Raw genomic sequence first — 23,030 nt, forward strand, 5'->3', positions numbered from 1 at the left:
CGGTGAACTGTGGGCATTGAAAGGAATGCAATATGCAGAAAATAGAACACATTGATTTTAATGGGTTCCCTCTCATGGTTCTTTTTTCAAGCGCAAAAAAAAACATGACTTGCACTGCTTTTGTGCGCATTTGGGCACAAAGTTAATTGCGCTTTTAAATCAGGGCAGAATTGATTCCCCCACCCGTATGAACAAGCGGTGCCGCTCAGTATTTGTGCAAGGAGAGCACAGCTGCAAAAAACGCTCCTTCACTGCGTAAATACGTTGCGCAGCAGTGAGCGCTTTTGCGCGTACGCCCGTGCACTTTCCCTAAATGTGCATGAAAATAGAGTGTGCTGGTGGGTTTTTTCGTGACCGAAATGCACCAAAAATAGAGCACGCTGTGTTTTTTGTTGCATGACTAGAATACATACAAAAATACATGATGTGAATGAACCCATTGAAATCAGCGGGTTCTATTCTTCGCATATTGTGCATGGAAATTTTGCGCTTACAAATACGCCCGTGTAAATCTAGCCTAAGGCCCGGTCAGATTATAACTATTTGCGCGATTCAAGTCACAGTCCAATTTAAGTGGATGGGAAAAGTTGAGGAACTGGCTTGGTTCTCATGAACTTGTATTGGGGTGTCTCTCGTGGAGTCTGTTGTATGAATAGCTACACTACTATGAAGTTGTCAGCTAGTTCAGGCCTACGGCCGTATTTGTGCGAGCAGGCATGATATGGCGCTTGTATTCCTCTGATTTTCCATGCAAATGTGATTCACTTAGCGAGAAAAACGCATTGCATTGCTGACCATACGATTTTTACATACATTTTTCATTGGCATGAAAATCGCATGCTATTTCTATAGGAAAAATGAAAATTACATGAAAAATTGTGTTAGCACAAAACAAAAACACAAATTGGACATGCTGTAAGAGAAATTACCCATGTAAATAGGTCCATTGCAATTAACGGCTTCTATTTTCCTGTGACTTTTGTCCATCTCGAAACGCACAAAACTCGTGCGATAAAAGCGGCCGTGTAAAGAGGAATCTGAAAGCGGTCTCGTGATTCAGCGCTCTAGTATGTGGACCTGGAGCAACCTTGCACTGCCGTAGAAGTGCTGTCGGGACCCATCTCCGTGAAGGTATTCTTCCCTAGGGAACACCTCCATACATACAGAAGTCTAATATAACATGCAATGCATGTTAAACCTTGTAATATGTTGGGGCAATCAAAGAGGATGACAAATGGCAAGCGTTGAAGACTAATTAGGTCTCTTCATCAAGCAGGTTTAGCGTCACATGTTTATACACCAACGGACATGGAAAGCAGGAGGTAAAGAGCTGGATAGGCCATCAATATCTGATCGGTTGGGGCTGCTGCTCAGGACTCATTCCAATTAGTTGATTTTAAGGGGAAATGTAGCTTCTTCAAAGAATGGTTACATCTAAGTATGATCCTGTTCCTACTCAGAGCGCCGTATTATTTATAGTGGCTGTTCTCAGTACTACAGACCTGTCCTATTTAGTGAATGGGAGAAGCCTGCAGTACTCAGAATGGCCACTATAAAGAATGCAACTTTCTGAGCACTGATATAATCTGACTCAGTAGACATTAAAGAGGCTACAGCGCTCTCACAAGTGCAGTGTCTTCATCAATTAGCTGATTGGGAGGTTTTAGAGTGGCAAACCCCCACAGATCAGATAATATTCAGGAGATTGGCCATCAGTTTTTAAAGTCTAGAGAGCCCCTTTAAGTAGACCACATTTGGTCTGCTGTAAGTAAAGGCATCTGAGATCTTGTAACCCTGATGTGTGTTTGGAATCTTTATTTTGTCCATAGTCATTGATTATGGACAGGTTTTACATTTTATGCGGTTGTTGGGAATTGTTCTTGCTGTTGGAAGACAGGACAGTACATTTTTTTGACAAAGAAGAAAGTATGCCAGAAGCACAGCCTGAAAGCTGTTCACAACAAGGCAATATTTAATGGATAGCTACAGTGGAGCCTAAATCACGGCTCCAGGTAAACATTCAAAAAAGAGGCATTCGTGGCAGCATAATTTCATTCCTCATGAAGTGTAGCAATGTTTCGACCATAACAACCTTTGAGAAAGTCTTTGCTGCCACACATGCCTCTTTTTAGTAACTTTTTAGTAACTTTTTGACAATGTTTCAGAAAGACATTTTTTAATCAGAGTTACCATCTGAGAACCATTGAAAAGCAAATTTCCAGAACCACTAGAATACCAAGAAGCTCTTACAGTCTGAGGGTGCATTCAGACGACCGTATATCAGCTGGGTATTCACGCCGGCCAATATACGGTGTCTCTCTCTGCAGGGGGAGGAGGCTGGAAGAGCCGGGAGCAGTGCTCTGAGCTCCCACCCCCTCTCTGCCTCATCTCCACCCCCCTGCACCATTTTAAATGAGGAGAGGCGGGATGGGGGTGGAGCTAATTCCCGGCACTTAGCCCCACCCCTGTACTGCCTCCTCCCATTGCAAATAGTGCAGAGGGGCGGAGAGGGGGTGGAGAGGACAGGTGTAATTTGCTCCCTCATTTGGTAGTCAGCTACCTGCATGGTGAGAGGATGCATCTATATGCACTCCTTAGTCAGTAAGTAATGGCCGTTTTCTGTGATTGTAAACCTCAGTCATAGGACAATAAAACTTTTACTCTCCTTTTTTATGGCATGGTCCAGCTATTTACTGCTCCAGCTGTTCACTCCCCTCCTTGAACTATTGACAGTTCTGCTTTACATCACCGACTCATTTACCACACTAGTCAAGACGGGTGTCGTCTCTCCTTAAGGAGAGCACCCAAAATGTGTGAAGATACCTAGGGGATGAGTGGGTTGGGGAATGCCATCATCTCTCCCCAAGGAGAGCACCCAGAAGGGGTGTAAGAAGACACCTGAGAGGTGATTGAAGAGACTAATACGGCCATCATGCTCCTCTGGGTAATTTATGCAAATAAGGAAGATGGAGCAATATCTCTGCAGCTATTGGATGGCAGCATTCCTTCAAATCAATGTACGATTTTTCAATAAGCCTGTAAAACCATGATTGGGAATAGGAAAATAAAGCCAGAAAACCATGCACAGACAGCTGTTTCGGGGTTTACCACAGTATCTCCATTGATGTATAAATATATGACTCGTCAGATGTTTAGTGAAACTATGCCTGATGAAGAGATGTTGAGTATTCTCCAAAGTTTGCTATTGATCAGGATCTCTAGCAAAAAATAGAATGACACCATGTTAAGCCAGAGAAGTCTAAGGGGCATATTTACTTATACCAGCATACTTAGAGTGTTTTTGGCACCAACCCTGTGCACAAGCTGGTTTAAGTTTCAGCTATAATTTCAACTAGTTCCTGGAGTAAATTATAGTAAATCGGCTGTAAAACCATGCCCCCTAGCATTAGGCCACACCCACTTTTTAAGTACCAGGGGCTGACAAAAATTCTCAAAACATTGTATTTTTGGCACATGCATCAAAATTGTGACTTATTAATGTCACAATTATGGCATGAGCCAGATAATACATATGCCCCTATGTGCTGATGAATGCTTTTGTGAAAAACAAGATAAACATATTACAGAGTTGACACCTTTATTGGCTAACCAAAAAAACTATATTTCCAAACTTTTGGAGTACACTAGCTCTTTCATCAGGCATGTTAGCAAATTTATGACTGAGAGAAAAGCATAACATTTAAGAGATGTCTTGATGTAACATCTTAGCGCTCAGTCATTCGTTAACATTGCCTGATGAAAGAAGATCCTCTCTGCCCCAAAAGCTTGTAAATATCATTTTTTCTGGTAGGTCAATAAAAGAATCATTAATAGCTATTAGCCCCTTCATGAAATCCAGAGAAGACTCTAGATTTGGCTTGTATTCCCAGTCACTGTTACAAGGCTCGTTAAAAGGTCTGACACTGAGTTGCAGGAATGCTGTCTACCAATAGGTGGCGCTGTAGAGGCATTGTGCCATCTTTTCATTTGCATATTTCCCAGAGGAGCATGGATGGCCTTATAAGTCTCCTCACACCTTCTAGGCGCTCTCCCTCAGGAGAAATGATACCCTTCCTGACCCACACCTATAGGCCTCTCTTTAGCCAAACCAAAAGCCTACTGCACACTGATGAGGGGCAAACCACCCCAAAAAGTCTGTGTATGGTTATCTTTTTCTTCTACATTTGGTTCATATTCCCAGGCATTGTTAAAAGGTTTAACATCGACTTGCAGGAATGTTGCCTTCCAGTAGGTGGTGCTCTAGAGGCCTTGTTCCAACATTAAACTTATTAAAAGCATAAAAAATTATGCCCCCCAAAAATGTAACATCATTGATATTGCTATGTCTGTAAAAGTATGATTTATTAAATTATTGTATTATTTATCTCATAGGGTGAACACTATCAGAAAAGAAATGCAATGCCAGAATTGTACTTTTTTTAAGTCACCTCGGCTCCTCAAAGAAATTGAATAAAAAGCAATCAAAAAGAACTATGCACAAATTCCAGTGCATTTTCACGTCGACATTTAACTTCTTCAACCAGATCTGTGTGAAAGCACTTTGAAAATTCAGCATTTTTCTGCCACAGATTTACAGACAGATTCCGTCCAGGAAATTCCACAACATAGCGGACTTTAGTGTGAATCCGCACCAAAAGCCGCGTCAAAATCCGTACTATTTGTTTGGGATTTTGATTCTTTTTTTCCACATAGATTCACAGCTGATTTCACACTATCAATTGAAGGGGTGAAGTTCGCTGCGAATCCACGTCAAACTCTGTTTCAAAATCCGCACCAATAGTACAGATTTTGCTGTGGATTTTCCACTGTAGAAAATGTGCACCAATCCTGCTACACCTGAACGCACCGTTATAGGGGCAACATAACTAAGTTCTCATACATCGATGGGAGGTGGAGCCAAAAAAGTCAGAAAAAAACATTGGAGGGGTGCCCAGGTGTCCGGACAAGCAACTGTGACATCATTCTCCTCTGTTGACCTGTGACAGACTCTCGCAATGCTTGATTTTCAGCTGCAGCACTGCTTGACCACTGCCTTTCAAGAACGGACAGCGTTGCAGCTGAATGGTAGTAGTGGCCCTGAAGAGAGGGGGTTGCTTTGGTGATGGGAGCCCTGGGCAGTTTCCCAGATTGCCCCCCACCCACTAATGCCGGCCCTGCTACCTGAAACCATGATTATCCCTCTATCTTGTTTACAGTTGGGACAAGGTTTTAGTGTTGGTATGCCATTATTTTTTTCTTATACTCATATTTATACTAAAAAGTTACGCTTTTGTCTCATTTGTCCATAAAACATTTTCTATTATCACCATTTTTTTCAGTGTTTTTGTAATAGCGAGCATGTGTACAGAGGGTTTTAGTTTGTAGCGTCTTCTGTGGATATTTTGCCATTACCCTTGAGTTCTATCTCACCTCTTTCAGGAGTGCTCTTGGAGTATCTTAAGAGGATGCCCACTCCTAAGGAGAGTACTGAGCTTTCTCCATTTGTAGATAACTTTCTTTTTTTAATTCAAATATTTTTATTAATTTTTTTTTAAAGACGTTTTGACATACAATACAAAGTAAGTCTCTCTTGTACTGTATAAATAAATTCTTTACAGTCCTTTTCTTTAGTAATGCAGGTTTTTTTGTAGATAATTTTCTAACTATGGACTGATGTACATCTAACTCTTTTAGCAATAGTTTTGTGGCCTTGTCCAGCTTCATGCATTTTTATAACACATCTTCAGAAAGTTGTTTGCATCAGGATCACAAAAAAACAATCTTTCTTGAGAAGAACAGATTTGTCAGTAACTAGGCTCTGAGAGCCTTTATTTGAACAGCAAAGCACTGGTGAAACACACACTTCCAATCTCATCTACTCAGCTGGAACACCTTTTGCAAGTTAGTTCTTGGAGAAGTTATTAACATAGAGGTTCACTTAATTTTTTTCCCTGCACTGTGCACAGTAAAAGACATCAACAGTACAATGGTGCGTTATTCGTTTAGCATGATTATGTTTGTCTAGAATTGGGAATTAGATGTTAATCAGACCACATTTAATTAGTAATTAACGAAGGGCTCTTTTACACTGGACAATTTATCTGGTACAGATGCCCGGCAGGTTGGTCCCAGCGATAATCGTTCCTGTACTTTTACACAGGAACGAGCATCGCTGGTGAATGGAGGCGAAGTGGGGCCAGAGATCATTCCAACACTTCCACCTCGATTCACAGTAAATAAGCAGTTATTCATAAATCAGCGACACAAGCCTATCTATCATTCAGTTTTGTGCATGCAGAAATTGAGTGATAAGCAAGAAAAGAATTAACCCTTTGCCGTTGCAATCCAATTTTGAATTCAGGGTTTCCTAGGGGGTTTTCTCTTTCTGCCATTATATAATGGTGCCATCTGCTCGCTAGAGCCAGTACTGCGGTATGGGACATGCTGGAGATGCCCCCGATAACAGATGTGCCAGCAATATACAGTAAGAATACCCTGCCGCACATCTTCCGACATCAGCACTGTACAGCCTTCAATCAGAATGTCGTCAGACAGTGGATTGGAAAGAATTAATCTACTCTGAATGATAATCATAATCATTCAGATTCCTGCAGGATGCGGGAATCGAAACAATTTATTGGTCAGTGTAAAAGGGCACTAGTCCCAAAGGGTTGAGTTACTCTTTTTCTTTTGCACAGTATATGAAGTGGAGGACTATAGTTTTGGCTCCAAGCAATAGGACTGTGGTGGTTCTTCAAAATATTTTTCCAAGCAGATATCGTGAGGAGCTTCAGTAGAACAAATTACCCTTCCAAGTGAGATCTCTGGAACCATCCTTATTTGTCTCAGCAGTGCTTTTTTTCTGGAATTCATAATGATAATATCAGCAGAATCTAAATATTTCACTTCAAATATTTATCATGCTAATAAATAGTCATTTAAAGTAGTCCAAAACTGAACATTTCATTTGCTTTCCTTATTCCAATGCTGCACTGGTAATTTGTGGACTGAACGTTTCCATTATAATCAGTTCTGACAGTCATGTAGTAATGTTTGTAAATTTATGAAGCGGCACATAACAAGTGCTACCAGTTACAGCACGATCCACGTTCCATATCTTCAGCTTTTAATGATGCACCGTAAGACCTCTAGATCTGCCCATTAACTAGAATTTGTGAAAAACACAAAATAAATCAGAAAGGTTCCTGTTTGTCTGCAATCTGAGGCCAGTTTCAACGAGACTCGCTGCTACGAAGCACAGTTGAGCCTGAACAAGGTTTTTCACCGGCCTTTCAAACTCCGGGCCAGAGTGCAGCAGTTTGTAAATAACAGCAGGAAGATCGGTGCTCCCCAATCATTCCCGCACAATGCTTTCACTACATGCGGGAATGATAGGGCAGGTCCTATCTTTTCTCGACGTAGTTTTAACAGCCTAGAAAAGAGTTTGTGAAACGAAACTACTGAACTCCTATTGAAGTGGTTTTTTGTTTTATCCGATTATAAGGGGAGAAAATCAGGTTCGTCTGAAACTGCCCTAAATCTATTTTATATTCTACTTCTCTACATACCCTAAACTGCCCTAAATCTATTTTATATTCTACTTCTCTACATACCCTAAACTGCCCTAAATCTACTTTATATTCTACTTCTCTACTTACCCTAAACTGCCCTAAATCTACTTTATATTCTGTTTCTCTACATACTGCTTGAATCCTTTGTGTCACTACTTCAGGGATCAGCTTAAGAGGATTCAGTTTTCCTGCTTCGTTCGAGGAACAGGAAACCGACACCCCCTTACCGAATGGCCTTACTCAATGACGCCAGGTGGCCCCTATTTGTCTATAATGGGGGTCCGTTCGAGATCCGGCGAGCAGTCGGGCATTTTGCCACAAGTTATAGCTTTTATTTTTGAATGAAGACTATTCTACCAGAAATAAAGAACCATTTAATGCACATTGAGGTCTTCACATGGGCGTGTTTTAGTCCCGTTATGCGGCCGTGATAATCATGGCCGTCTAATAGAGCGAAAAAAACGTGTTTTTCTATGGTTTCGTTTTCAATAGGGGTATTCTCACCTGTACATAGTACGGGTGAGAAAAGATGGGACTTGCCTTGTCTTTCTTGCACATAGTTAGTGCTACGTGTGGGAAAGATAGTGCAGGACCTTTCTTCCGGGTTCATGTTCAAGCACACTCCATAGTGGTGAGCGTAGTTGCACTGATGGTGTGTAAATCTTCTTCTGCACTTAGATAGACAGGGTGTCCGCAGAAGATCTTTCCTCTATTGCCCGAGGGTGTGTGTGAGGAGCTGCTTGCTGCAGAGCTAAAATGACAGAAGAGAATTAATTTAAGTCAAATTAGCATAGCATTTTTTGACTGTAAAGGATAAAGACAAACGCAGGACTTGAAAGCAAAAAGCAAAAAAAAAAAAGATTTATAATCTTACAAACAATTATAAAAAGTACCGCTATCGGCGGCTATAGAAAGATATTTCCACACACTTCTGTGGTCACCATTTCACAGGCAGCTTGTATTCTTCTATGCACTTCACCAACATCACAAAGTACTGCTGGGTATCTGTCATAGGCTACATTTACACGGGTGAGCACAATATCGCACTTGGACACCTGTGATTTTCACCGCGAGATGATGTGCTGTAGTTTAAAAATGGCATTGCTTCTGTGAAATTTCCACGCACGTAAAAAAGCTCACAAGTGCTTCAATGGGAAAAATTTTTTGATCGTATCACACTTGCATGCACATTAAATTTTTTTTTTAAGATCCCATAAGAGACAATGGGTTCTTCCTTCCACGGTAAGACCCAGAAATAAAACACACTGCAAATCTTTTTCGTCGCAGCTAAAAATCGCTCATGTGAATAAACCTGTTCAAAAGGATGGATTTTATATTAGTGCTAGTATTAGGTGTCTGGCATTGCACAAAACTCCCACAAGACTATGGCCCATGTGAATAAGCCCACAGACAGCTGCCGAAAAAGTAATCAGCTACTTTGAGCCTTATAAGATAAGCTTATAGCGTCAGAGCAGCTGACATGCTGAGCCCGGGAACGGAAGTTTTATATTTACCTTCCCCACCATTCCCTCATTGTCCGCGCTCATACCAGCCGCTGCTAAATGCATTGAGTGGACTACTTAGCTGCATGCACAGAATGGGAGGACTATTTAGCGTGTAACGATTTAGCATGCTCAATGCATTTAGCAGCGGGTTTGAGCGCGGACAATGAGGGAACGGCAGAGAAGGTAAGGCTAAAACTTACATCACTGGACTCAGCATATCAGCTACTTTGAGCCCATAAGCTTAGCTTACAAGGCTAAAAGTACCTGGTAGAGTCTCTTTGGGGTGACCTGGACTGGGGATCTGACAATACTCTTGCGTGACACTGACCTAGAAGACATCAGCAGGTTTTTATTTTATGAAAACTACTGTGATACTTTCCTTGTACACCTGGATGTCATTATCCAGAGTCCTTGCGTGTACCAACCACATGCATGTGTAACACAGCCAGGAATCCTTGTTTTAACTTAGGAAAATAAATAATTAGTTACAAGAAGACTGAAATGTTCTATTTTAAAGTTCTAATGTTGAGCTCATTTGGACTGAATTCAGGTATGAGGTTGCGCCGAGCAGTGGCATGCATGTCAAGGTATCAGGCTATACAATATTTGGTTGCTTACTGGAGAGTTTTGTAAATTTATGTATATAAAGGTGAAAGCCCTCACTGACTGACAGGCCACTAATTCTCTATCCCCGGTGTCGTACAAATGTGAAATTTGGCAGGAGCATTATTTAGGTCCACAATAGGAAAAGTAAATGGGTCACAACTCGATCATTCAATGTTAATTGCAAAAGTATTGGCACCCCTATGTAAGGAACCTAATCTAATTCTCTAACTTCCCGGTGTCGTACAAAGATAAAATTTGGAAGGAGCATTGTTTAGGTCCTAAGCAGGAAAGTAAAGGCGTCACAACTTAATTATTCAATGCTAAGTGCAAAAGTAAGTGAAACTCCTATGTAATGTAACTTCCTGGTGTCGTACAAGTGTGAAATTGGGTACGAGCATTATTTAGGTCCTAAATAGAAAAAGTAAAGAGGTCACAACTTATTCAATTCTAAGTGCAAAACTAAGTGATCCCTTATGTAATGTAATTAATAACACACATCTGAACCTCACAAATATGAAATTTGCCACATCCATTCTTAAATCCTAAATAAGAAAAGTAAAAGGGGCGCAATGTCAATAATCAGTTCTAAGCGTGAAAAGATCCACAGTACCTGACATAGTTCTTTTCTCAGAAACCTTGAAGCCTAGGGAAATGATTTGCATACTGAGAAGAATCTACCTCACCTCTACGTGTATATACTGAGGACAATCTACCACACCTCTATGTGTATATACTAAAATGAATCTAAGTCACCTCTGTGTGCATTTACTGAGCAGAAGAAAGCGGCCATGGACTGCAGGGATGGAGCATGCCTTTAAGGCTAAGAAGGGGCTGCAACCTCCAGTCTGGGAATAAATTTGAATAAAAAGAGGCATTACCCCCGTTTAAGGGTAAAAACTGAGGAGAATGGGAGAGGTGGCACATTCTGCAGAGGGACATCGGTACATGCAGTCTGAGGAGAATCTAATGCTCCTCTATGTGTGTACATATTTTATTCATCGGTTCCTCTGAAGTAACCACAACTTCATAAAATTTTCTGTGCAAACAACACGTAAACACCGGTATCAGATTAATGCAGGCGAAGCCAGGTATATTAGCTAGCATATCATATATGTAAATAAGCAAAGTGACATGTCTACAACCTTGACATACTGACAGTTTTACAGAACAGAAATCTAGACCATAGCACTCATGTTTTAAGGTCCTTGAATCTAATTCTATGTTTTAAAATGGTTTCACATTTGTGCTTGGGATTCTGGTTTCTTGCTTCATTCGAGGGAATCCCTTTTGCCAAATGGCTTCGTCTTATGATGGAACTGAACAGCGCTTAATAGACTACATTTCTGCTCAGCTGCTTAGAGCTCAGACAGAAGACAAAAACGCGCTGCATGATGCTTTTTTCCTTCCATGCTTTTGAGCCCGATCTATGGCGGAACCTCTGACCGGAGGTCCCAACGCAGATGTGAAACCATCCTTATTCTACTTTTTATATGATTTTCATGTTTTGGGTTCTCATGCTTGATAAGCAACACTTTCATTAAATAATTATGAAACACATAATGTACATTTTTAAAGGGCATGCCTTGGGGTGGGTCCAAAGGGCAGTATATCCAAAATGTGGCTGCAACTTATACAGATGCATACAGTGCTTTTTCTTCTGGTTAAATGCCTGCAGGTGAGTGGAAACCAAACAGACCCCATTATAGTCATAAGACCGATCTGTTCGGCCAGGGGTTTCACTTTTCCTGCTCCCCGAATGCAGCAGGATAATGGAACCCCCCAACCCAGATGAGAAGGCAGTCTTATTTAGTTACATGGCCAGAAGAGGTAACATATACTTCCTTCACTGCCCTAGAACACCAGAGATTTACCATTTAACCTCTCCACTACGGCACCACCATAGACCACCAAGAATTTTACGATTAACCCCTTTACTGCCTTATATTACCAAGGAATTCATAAGGAATCAATTCATTACTGGAGACCACCACAAAATGCACAATTGGCCTCTTCACTGCCTCAATTCACTTTAATTAACATTAACTTCTTCAGTGCCGTATATCATTGATAATTCTAATCTCAGTCTTTTCACCACCCTTGATCACCAGGTATTATGATTATTTATTCCCAGAACCATGCAGTAACAATGTTTTTCAGTACTAGTTGGATATTGCATTTCAATATTATGTGGGCTCTATATGGTAACATTAGTCCCATCCAAAGCCCCATCTTCCCTAAAATTTGCCTTGATTGTAAGGTTACGTCTAGGGCCAGATAACTTTTTATTGCAGTGTACAATGTTTTTGTTTGTATGATAGTCTGTAAACTTGTTGCATTGAGGAGTCAGTTCATTATTATGTCATTGTTATCATTAACTATAATAGCTCCTTTCTTCTTGCAGTGTCAGCGTAGGGTGTGTTGTGCACATTGCTAATACATGTACAGTATGTAGGAGATTGTGATGCAGACTCCTCTGTATTTTTCTTGTGTCTCCAGGGCAGGGTTAGTTTGGTTGGCTCAGTGTCACACACAGATGTGACTCTTTACCCTGCAAACTTACACCGTGACGGCAGAGGAGGAGGAGAGGAAAAGCATAAAACAGAAAAGAAATAAAGACAAATTCTTCAAAAACCTACATTTACACACTGAGACACAGAAGCTGAGGAGAAGCCACAGGCAACAGGACCAAAACTTCTTTCAGAGTAGCCAAGTTTGGAGGCAACTTTCTTTCTGTGTACAATCAATGTTTCTGAGCTTCTATCCCTCCCATCCCCTTGTGTATGGTGCATTGTCTGGACTAGCTGTGCTGATAAGGAGGATACAGACTCAGCAAAGTGTCTGTCTGTCTGTGATCAGCATGGAGTCAGACTGAAGACCTCAATATCCTACTATTGTCCCCTTGTGTCAGCAGCAACCCTCCACACCCCCCTCCCCACCACCAAATTCATACTCTCCTAGTCATACTTCTACTGAATCGTAGTAATACAGTGTATGAGTGCACAACATAAACTCATCCTCCATTGCAGGAAAGTGTCCAGAGCTGATGTGCTGCAGATCCTTTTTAAGTCACACTAGGTAGAGTAAATCCACAGGCAGAGGGAATTGCTTTGCTTTTCCGCCCATCTCCTACATACTCCCCTTCTCCCTCACCCTCTGCAGTTGGATGTCTTCAGCTTTTCTTCAACTTTCCTTTGGGCAGAGGTAGCCCCTGCCTTGCCTGTCCCATATAACGCTGAATGACTACATATTTGAAGATTAATAACAATTTTGCCTTCGAAGCAAGAGAGGATCTGAAAGTTTACTGACAGGAGAAAAGTTGGGACAGACACTGACAAACTGTTCCTGCCTCAGCTACTGGGAAGAAGTCACACAGAAGTTCAGAGAAAGTCACAGGAGCATGCAGTCATGGTAAGCTACTGCCTCATTATGATACCATAGGCAAAGCATTGCTAACTTGCCTACTTGTACACAGTATTGGGCATACATTTATAGCATGTATTCTGTGTCTGTCGGTATGTAAAATGTTTACAACTTATTGTGTAACTATGTTAACTTCTGGGCACTGTGACACTGCAACAATGTAACAATGTAGTCTGAGAAGTATGTCCTCTATTTATGCATTAGATAGACAGATATTAAAACTACATATAGGCTGTTCTTTTTGACAACAGTCTACTTTTCATTTCTTTTTGCCTTTCTAAAGTTTCATAAACAAGCCTGCAAGTGGCAGCACAGTTTACAAAGTCTTCTGTCATTGCTGATCATTTGTGTGTTTATCAGGGTTTGACATTGACAGATTTTTTTTTCATAGATGAACACATTTAGTGTCTAGTAGTTCATCCAATCATCCCATACATGCGCAAGATAGTTTATGAAGATCCCATCGATAAGCAATCATTTTTGCATCGCACCTTCTTGCAAAATTCTTGACGCGATAGGCTCATGGAGGTGACGTTTCATTTCATTGCTAAGAGTCATTTTTAGCATAAGTGATATTTTTTTCTCTGACGGTTTTCATTGTTCTGAAATGATCTTTTCACCCCTTCACAGTTGTATAATCTGTTCTGCCATAGTGGTTATCTCTGCCAGTGCTTAGTCAGATGTTGATGCCCCGTTTACAGAATCAACCCCCCCTTATCCATGCTTGCTTGTTCATGTAGAATGCACAGGAGACCGGGATGGAGGATGGGTTCCTCTCACTTCTTCTAAGTGGCAAAGGCCAGATACAGTGGCTTAGATTTTTTTTTGTCTTCTGTGTGCTTCTCTACTCTCCTTAATGTGACATGTCTTGTTCCACTGATCAAAGGGCCGGGTGGAGTGCGGGAGATAGGCCTGTCAAAAATGCAAGCAACAAAACATAGGGAAAGAAAGGATTGTGAGCTGCCCTTACACAGCAATGCAGACAGGAATAAAAGTGGATTTGAAAGCAACTTCAGATTTATGATGGATTCAGTTTAACCCCACAGTTAAGCGGTTGTAAACTTGATGGACAAAAGATGTCATAAAATCGTCAAAATGCACTAAAGTGACAGCAAAATGTGCAAAATGCTGAAAAAAATGCTCAAAATCTTTAAATATATCCAATGTAGTTACTATGCAGAGTACTTTCTGATATCATAGACACTACTAGGTGCTGTATACACTGCTTTTTACAGGAGGACTATAACTTATTACCTGTTTTAGATATATAACACTTTCCAGTGCTTTATGGAACATGTATTTTATATAGTACTAGGCTATGCTCAAAAATATTTTATTTCTCCGGGCACATTATAATTATATTTTGACTTATAAATGTATTCGCTTAATGTTTAGCCATGAACAATAAGGAAACCTACACAGTGTCCAAGTTCTATGCATCAACAGCTGCAATATCTTCTGATTCTATCAACCGTGAGACAGACTCACGGCATCTATACATACCCCCTGCCCCCCCATCACCCCCCCCCCCACATCTTCTATGCTGCTTATAGATTTCCAGGTCCCTAGGAAGACAACCCGTGTCACATGTTCCGTTAGAGTCCGTTGCTAGTGTTTTTCACAGTTTACATAGCTCAGCAAGTCTGTTATGCCAGGGTCCAGTCTTTATTTAGTTAAGGAATGTTATATCAGAGATGGATGTTTAATTTAAGTCGAAAACATTAGCCAGGGTAGCAGCGGCGTCCATTGTACGAATGAGACTGCAGGTTAATGCAGCTAATGCAGGATACACTGTAATGCATATATGTTATTGTGCTAACTATGTTTACAAACACTGCAAGAGAATTTTACACTATTTTTATTTATTTTTACTTATTTTATATATTTTAGAGATAAGACAAAATACAAGTAAGTAAAAATTGCAAAATGAATCACAATCTGTCAGTCTCCACTTGGATATAAGAATGTCCCCTCTTCCTAGGCAGGTTGTTGTATATTAGTCATTGCTGCTGTCAAGGAGAGTGTGAAGTCCAGAAATCTGGATATAATGTCTGTCAAGAACTAACCTAGTTTTCCAAAATTTTAAGCTTTAAAACTAAAAGTAGATGACCTCTGTACCGCGTAGAACATAATTGGAAGGTAGCTATAAAAAAAACCCTATAAAATGGTCTACAGACTTGTTGCAAATGTGGAGCGCTTTCCTCTATACAGCTCCTGACCCCCACTGTTTAGTGGGAAAAAGTCAGTAAAAAAATGTATTATTTTTGTGTTTTTTTTTTAAAAAGTGCTTGTAAATGAACAATTCCCAAGCAGCAGTTGTAGAAGTCGTAGAAGTATAAAGTGGTGAGATGTAACTTTTAAAGCCTGTTTCGGAGTGTGCTAGATTCTTTTTCTTTGTGCTTTACATAACATTCTGTCCTAATCCTGCTTGCTGTCAGAGATGTTTCATGGTTGTGCAATTGCTGTAGTGAAGAATGCCAATTTGCATTCCAGGAGTGTCATTTGATTACTTTTATCTGCTCTGCTCCAAGTCCATCCTGGACTTCTCATTTCATCTTGCCATGTCACGTGTCAATACTATGTCCTCTTTTCAAGAAAGAGGGAAAAAAATATGTTTGCTTAAAACAAGAAAGAAAAAGTTCTTTCATGTTACTGCCTTAGTCCCTCTCAAACTTGTCAGCAGCAGAATGTGATTCACTTGGGCCTAGAGAAATACAACACAGGAGGGTTATGTAGCTCAATAAGCCTATGGACAGGTACAATGTAACATCCCCAAAGAGACTTGTTAAAGAAGAGAAGGTCTGCGGAGTTCCCCGCTCTCTGACCTGGTGCTGTCCCTGCAGTTTTCTTATTTGATCTTTCTTAGTGAATTGATCTTTTTTCTCTTTCGCATTAGTCCTCATGAGACAGCGATGACGAAAAACAACTTGGTGTCTGTTATAAAATAAAGTGCGCAATAAAGAGGATGTGTTTCTGCAAGACGTATTAGTGGCAGGGTATTAAAAATCAGGGTTAAACGCACATTATGTGCAGCATGGTTGAGGTGTACGCTCTTCTACATTCACTGTTTTGTCAACAATGAAGCTTTTGTGGAGATGAGGTGACGTGTTAAGTACCAGCTGCATGCTGTATCTTGTACTGAGTTACGGATAACATACACTATTTGGAAATTTGTATAAAAGGTAACCAAGGAGGAATTAGGAAATGCATTTAGAAATTATTTCTAATGCAGAAATCCAAATTACCCATATTATATTATTTATGTATTTGCCGGTAATACTCTTGAATGTAATTCCATAAATTCTTATACTTCTGTTGATACTGTATTGTTTTCTTAGTTTCTGCCCGTTATGAAATGTAGCACTTTTTGGACATCCATGAATAGCTGTCATATATAAAGGTATGCTGTAAATAATAGTGGTTGAGCGGCTGTATGTTTAACATGCTTATAAGTATCATTAGGTAGGACTAAGTCAATAGCACTCACAACCCAAAGTCGCACTGTAAAAATGTGGAAAAATACAGGCAGTCTTTTAATATTTGACAACCCCTTTACTACAATGCATTTACTCTTCGGAACATTTTTGCCTATTTCTACATATCACCAGCGTCTCAATCACTTTACAAATTGTTATTGGGCTTTTTTTCCAGTAAAGTCTGTTATAAGATATGCTCTAATACTACTGTATGATATTATGTGAATCTCTGTTTTCACAAGCGGCAGTGATTCTGATACGGTAAGCCTGAAAAGCTGCAGGGAAAGCGAATCCCCTGCCATTTCCCTGCTTATTCAGGAAACGTCAACAGGATGCAAGCAGTGTTGTAGCTGCCTTTAACAGGAGATTTGATCGCTATGATTGCCAGGCTTTACAGTTTTATGGTATCGATGTGAGAAAGTTTAAGGGCCCTTTTTACAAGTGCCGATCATGGTTCTGATTCTTGCTGGATCGCTGGAATCTGAACAATGATCATTCGGTGTAAATGCATGTACTGATTGAACGACAAACCATAATTTGTTCGCTTATCATTGAGTTTATGCATGCGCAAATACTGAACAATGGTCGGCCCATGTAAACAGGCAGTTCATCTATGAATGACTGCCTGTTTACTGTGAATGGAGGTGAGCGTACAGGAACGATCCTCAGCCCGCTCTGCCTCCATTTACTGAGTGATTTGTGTAAAAGCACAGGAGACATTATCACTGGAATGACCGCACATGTCCAACAGATTCAAAAGAATGAAATTGTGCAATGATTGTTACGTCTAAATACAAAGTCATCATTTACTATTAGTTTACTTTTTGTTTGTTGCTCACTTTCAACTGGCATAAAAATCATCGCTGGTTTGCTCACTTCTCGCTGCGCTTAAACGCTCCCCGCTCATAGAATGCAAAGCACTGAGCAAGAAGTGAGTGACACTCTGCCTGTCCAAAGGCTAACTCCTTTTAAACCAGCCCATTCTCGTTAGCACAATGCAAACAAGTTAGTGACGTCATTACTGGCTCGTTCACACTTGTGCAGCTTGTTTAGACAGCCAGATACATAGTTGACTCATTCAACGAGAATCATTCAGTATTGTTCAGTCTTTCAATTCAGTGAATGTGAAAGACTGAAGGATTGCTGTTTAAACCGAACGATAAGTGACTGAACCAACGATGACTTTTATGCTGCATAAGATGAATGACGAGTGAGAAGTGAACGATTCTCGTTTGCCGTTGGCTGCTTTTAGACTGAATGATTACCATTTACTTTTGCTGGTTTCAACAATTTTTTTTTAATGATAATCATTCCGTCTGAATGCGCCCTAAAGTTCTGCTACATCCGTAATATGCTCTTCTTAATATACATTTGGAAAATAGGAGACAATTAAAGTTGTTCTTTGTAAGATAAACTTTTTATTTTGTATGTTTTCAATTTACATCGTAAAAATGCATGTTCAGTTGTCATGGTTATGTTCATAGACATATATACATCTAGACTAGAGATGAGCGAACCTACTTGTTTCGAGTAATTACTCGATCGAGTACCGCGATTTTCGAGTACTTCAGTACTCGGGTGAAAAGATTCGGGGGGCGCCGGGGGGGGGGGAGGGCGTGGCGGAGCAGGGGGTAGCAGCGGGGAACAGGGGGGAGCCCTCTCTCTCTCCCTCTCCCCCCCCCCACTCCCCGCTGCAACCTCCCACTCACCCACGGCGCCCCCCGAATCTTTTCACCCGAGTACGGAAGTACTCGAAAATCGCGGTACTCGGGCGAAAAAGGGGCGTGGCTGAGTAGGTTCGTTCATCTCTAATCTAGACTAGTTGTGCTAATTTATCATTTATAAGATTATGTATTTTTGAGTGCACTAAAGGTACCTTTACATGGGCAAATAGTTGCCCGAATAATCGCTTAAACAAGCGATTATAGGCAACTCTTGTCCGTTAGTTGTCACTAGTCATTCCATTGCAGCTCACTGAAACAGAACGACTACTGAGCGGCTTCTCACTTAGTGTAAATAGGAGTCACTCAATGAGCAACTCCTGTTTACTGTGAATGGAGCCGGATTGTCCTGAACGATCACTAGCCCGCCCCACCTCCATTCCCTTAAACAACTATCACTCCTGTGTAAAGTACAGGAGCAAAAGTTGCTGGAACATGTCGGGGCACTTATGCTCCAGCTAGTCAGTCCGGGTAAAAGTACCTTAACAAATATACCCTACAGCTGTCCCCCCTAAACTTGCCTATCCTTTTATTTTTTTGCTGAGAGCTACTCCACTTTCTGAAATAGCTGGTAGTGACCAATGTCCACAGGCAAATCTGATTTGCAGAAGATCGGCAAATCAAGCCGCCCATAAGGATACATGGGCATCTGCAAGTGAAATAAAGCATGCGGATTTGATTAGCAGACCTTTTGGTCCGGAAAAAAATTATTGCAGCATTCTGCATTTCACTGCGGACCTTGCACGCATGGCTTGAAGTCCCATTGAAGTCAGTGGAAGCCGTCTGATCCGCGGCCCGTCTGCAATTGAATTGCGGACGGATCGTGGATTCCGCGGGAATGCAGGAGATTAAAAACAAACCAAAAAACTCCACTGCGCATGCTGGCCAGCGCTTCCGCACACATCCACAGTGAAGAAAAGAGAAGACCTGGACGCGTAAGTAAAAGTCCTGCAATGTCCTCGGCCACGGGAAGGTTCGGAATCCGCTGCGAGCTGCTGCATGTGGAATCCGATCTGCCCATGGACGTGAGGCCTGAACATGCAAGCTCTGTGGGCTTGCAGGTTTACAGGGAGATTGGAGATAATAGCGGTCAGCTGGCAATTATACTAAGTATATCTACCCAAATGGATATGATATGATTTAATCAACTGCAAGCTACATTGAGATTTTTAGTAGTAATATGACATCATACGACTCACACATCATCTATATGGTTTTGAAGCTTGTTTGTAATCTATGACACACACATGCTACAATACTATTGTATACAGACTTCCCATTCTAATGGCCCATTTAGACAGAACGAGAATCTTATGATTCTCATTTGCCCAAGTGAACAAGCTGGTGACATCAGATTTCTTCCGGCCATCTACTTCCAGTTGCTATGAACAGGCAGTCGTTCAAAGATGAGTGACTGCCTGTTTACAGTGAGAAGTTGCTCACTAGTTGTTTATTTCATTGAGTTGAAATGAAGCAATTAACGACTAATCAACAATTTCTCGCTCAGTACCCTGTTAGGGCTTAGAATCACTCGTACTCTAAGCTCTAAAGGCTGGGTGATAACCCCTGTGTAATAGTGGCCATATTTATTGTCACTCAGCATTTTGGGACTACAGTTAAGAAATGGTTGAATACAATTTTTAACAACTTGACTGAAGAGAACAACTCAAAGAATAATATTCAGGCCCCTCTTATACGCAGCCAAATATTACAAATTCATAGGCACTCGGTGTATCACAATATGATGTCTCCATAGTTCCATCTTCTTCCATAGAAGCAATGGTTCTAAGGAACAATACCTACATGATATAATACCTACAGAACATGCCAAAAACCTTTTCTTCAAAGGCCTGCAGTTATGTGCCCAGCTCTCTCCGCCTCACTCAAGATGTGGGATAGACTAGCCAAAAGATATGAATTTATAACAAAACACCTCCCGATGTCGAATCTTTTCGGTAATCCTGCATTCCCTCCTAGCCAGGATATTAATAAATGTAAGTGCTGGATTGCAAAAGGTATTACGTGGATCGCAGACGTAGTAGACAGACTAGGACTCTGCCCGTTGGAACTCTTCTGCGCACTACACTCTATCCCAGGCGTGGAAATCTTTCGCCTGCAGCAGATTAAACATTTTGTGTTGTCCCTGACAGAGGATAGGCGCAGATTAGCAACTATGTCCATTTTCGAAGGTATCTGCAACACAACCCCAGGTGGTGCGCGAACCATTTCCAAGCTGTACTTCAATGTTGCGACTCCGCGGAGTAAACTCTTTTACATGACTAAATGGGAAGAGGAATTAGGGGAGGAATTATCAGTCCCTGACTGGCATAAAATAGCTAAGACAACAGCAAAACTATCTATCAACGTATCTATAACAGAGCGAGGATATAAACTCCTTATGCAGTGGTACCTAACCCCCCAGAGGCTCTCTAAAATGTTCCCAGGGACGTCGGGTCTATGTTTTTGAGGTTGCGGCGGGCAGGACACGTACTTACATATTTGGTGGAATTGCCCTAGATTAAGACGATTCTGGATATGAGTTTAGAATTTGATATTCTCTATCACAAATGTAAATCTACGTAAATCCCTGTGGGAGGCACTCTTGGGAAGACAGATACCTGACATACCCAAACATATGTCCCGATGGGTCTCCTTGGGTTTTTTATCCACTAGAGTGGCTATTGCGCACCCCTGGAGGGAGGCCTCGGTCAGCATTGACCTCGTTAAGGTTAAATTATCTTGGATAATGACTAATGAGAAATTGGCCTCCCTCCTGATGGACCAGAAACTCTTCGATCGTACGTGGGCATCCTGGTATCAATATTCCCTAACTATGCGGATCTGGACCCCCAAGGCCGTAGCCCAGACTACCCCCTGCGATCTGAGTCAGCCTATTAGTGCCTCCTCTACACCCCCACTTTAAAAGGACACAGCTCAAGTGAAACCATGAGATTAGAAGAACTCTATAGACCAGGCAGATATGAAGGTGCCCAACTTCTAACCATCCCCCAGCCCCACATACAAACCTCGTGTCTTATCCTCAATAACCCCCCTCCCCTTTTTCTCCCCCCCCTCCTTTTTTTTTGTTTTTTCTTTGTTGTTAATGTTTCGTCAGTCATAACTCTGGATAATTATTCCTAACGATTTTTTTTTTTATCTTTATATCTTGACAAGGTACAAATGGCCTGTTATCAGGATTGTAAGTTTCATTGATATATCCTATATTCGAAGTTTATCAAACAATGACTGTTTTGTTTATATATGTTTTAATGTCTTATTACTCTATTCAAAATTCAATAAAATTTATGAGAACCAAAAACCTTTTCTTCTGACAGATTACATACCAGTTTTGCGAAAAGGGCTTCTGCTTTGAATGATAGGAGACACATGAAGGCAGAGTAAGAGCCCATGGGGGGCTGTTTCCATGAGAGATTCCTCTATATTTTCTTATCTTGAGATGAACTATAATATCACATACTACTGACAATAATTTCATATAACAGTATTCTTCTACAATGCTATATTAACACTTTCCAATCCAGCATCAGCCCTTGTCCTACATTGAGATTTCCCTGCATAGATCCAATGTTAGATAAGGGCTGACAAGTTTCTAACAGTATGCAGGACAGCGCTCCGATGTTGGAGGCTGTTCTGTATATGTATGCGCTGGAGTGCTGTCCTGCATACTGTAGCATACATATGCAGAACAGCCTCCTGCATACTGTAAGAAACATGTGTCAGCTCTCGTCCGACATCAGAACTATGTAGGGAAATCTTAATGTCGGACAGGGGTCGACTGGATTAGAAATTGTTAATTTTCATAAAACTGCTAATAAAATCATCATAACCGTTCATTTTTATGCGTTTCTGTTGAGTTATTCTAAGTAATCCGCAAAACAAATAAGAGCTGGGGAGTGTGCGGGTGGCAGGAAAATTGGATGGGTAAGGGTTAATGCCCTATAGATTTTCACTTCTTAAAAACAAAATGTTACATGAAGCCCTATGACACATTTGCAAAACTGCAGCAATAAAAGTGACAAACGGCCTTTATGCCGAAGAGTTTTCCTTACGCGTGCATATATTTTATATTTGTGTCATCGGCGTATTAGATTGCTTATTTAGTGTTCAAGACGACCTCTCCTTTACTGGGCTAAAGGGTTAAATCTACGTATGTTGGCAATTTAGTTGATGTTCATTATGAAAACAGATTGCTTTTGCAGAGTCAAGGCCAGTCTGGCAACGGGAGAATGTTTTTGAGATACAAAATCTGAATGAATTGTACAAATTCTTTCAACCAGATGCAGAGACAGCAAATAATTCCGAGTCGTATTTCCAAGAGCCCAATACAAGGCTTTTTGTTTATCACTTACAGGTCCTCGAGAGTTTTAAGAACTGCGAGGAGAAGTACGGCTTCTGAATGATAAATTGCATTCTGCTCTCCATATCGTCGTTTTTAAATGAAATGAAACCTCAAGAATCGTACTTTACTCCACCGAGCAAGCGGCTAATGCTAAAAAATTCTCAAATCCTGCAATGTGGGAAGAAATGAGCATGTCATTAAAATGCCACCCAGCAAGGTCTATGTTAATCATTTGATATTAATAACTATAAAAGGCTCTGGTTTCTTATTCTCGTGTATATGACATTATTTTTTCTCCACCTGCAAGACAGTTTAAATGAGGCCAGCAATGAAGAAAGTGAAACTAAGTGCATGAATTTAGTCTGGCCTTG

General features: G+C 40.9%; 1 protein-coding gene across 3 annotated transcripts in view; it reads left to right on the plus strand.

The window, feature by feature from the left end:
- Positions 1 to 12,314: 12,314 nt before the first annotated feature.
- BNC2 (basonuclin zinc finger protein 2) overlaps positions 12,315 to 23,030 on the plus strand; it is a 553,266-nt gene continuing 542,550 nt past the window's right edge. The window contains exon 1 of one of the 3 annotated variants that reach the window (XM_066604361.1): positions 12,315 to 13,090. In XM_066604361.1, coding sequence (XP_066460458.1) covers positions 13,088 to 13,090 — 3 coding nt within the window. In that variant the 5' untranslated portion in view covers positions 12,315 to 13,087. The remainder of the gene's footprint in view (positions 13,091 to 23,030) is intronic. The other 2 variants (XM_066604357.1, XM_066604358.1) reach the window with 2 other exon arrangements.

The sequence above is a fragment of the Eleutherodactylus coqui genome, chromosome 5 (genome assembly GCF_035609145.1).
Source record: "Eleutherodactylus coqui strain aEleCoq1 chromosome 5, aEleCoq1.hap1, whole genome shotgun sequence".
Classification (NCBI taxonomy): domain Eukaryota; kingdom Metazoa; phylum Chordata; class Amphibia; order Anura; family Eleutherodactylidae; genus Eleutherodactylus; species Eleutherodactylus coqui.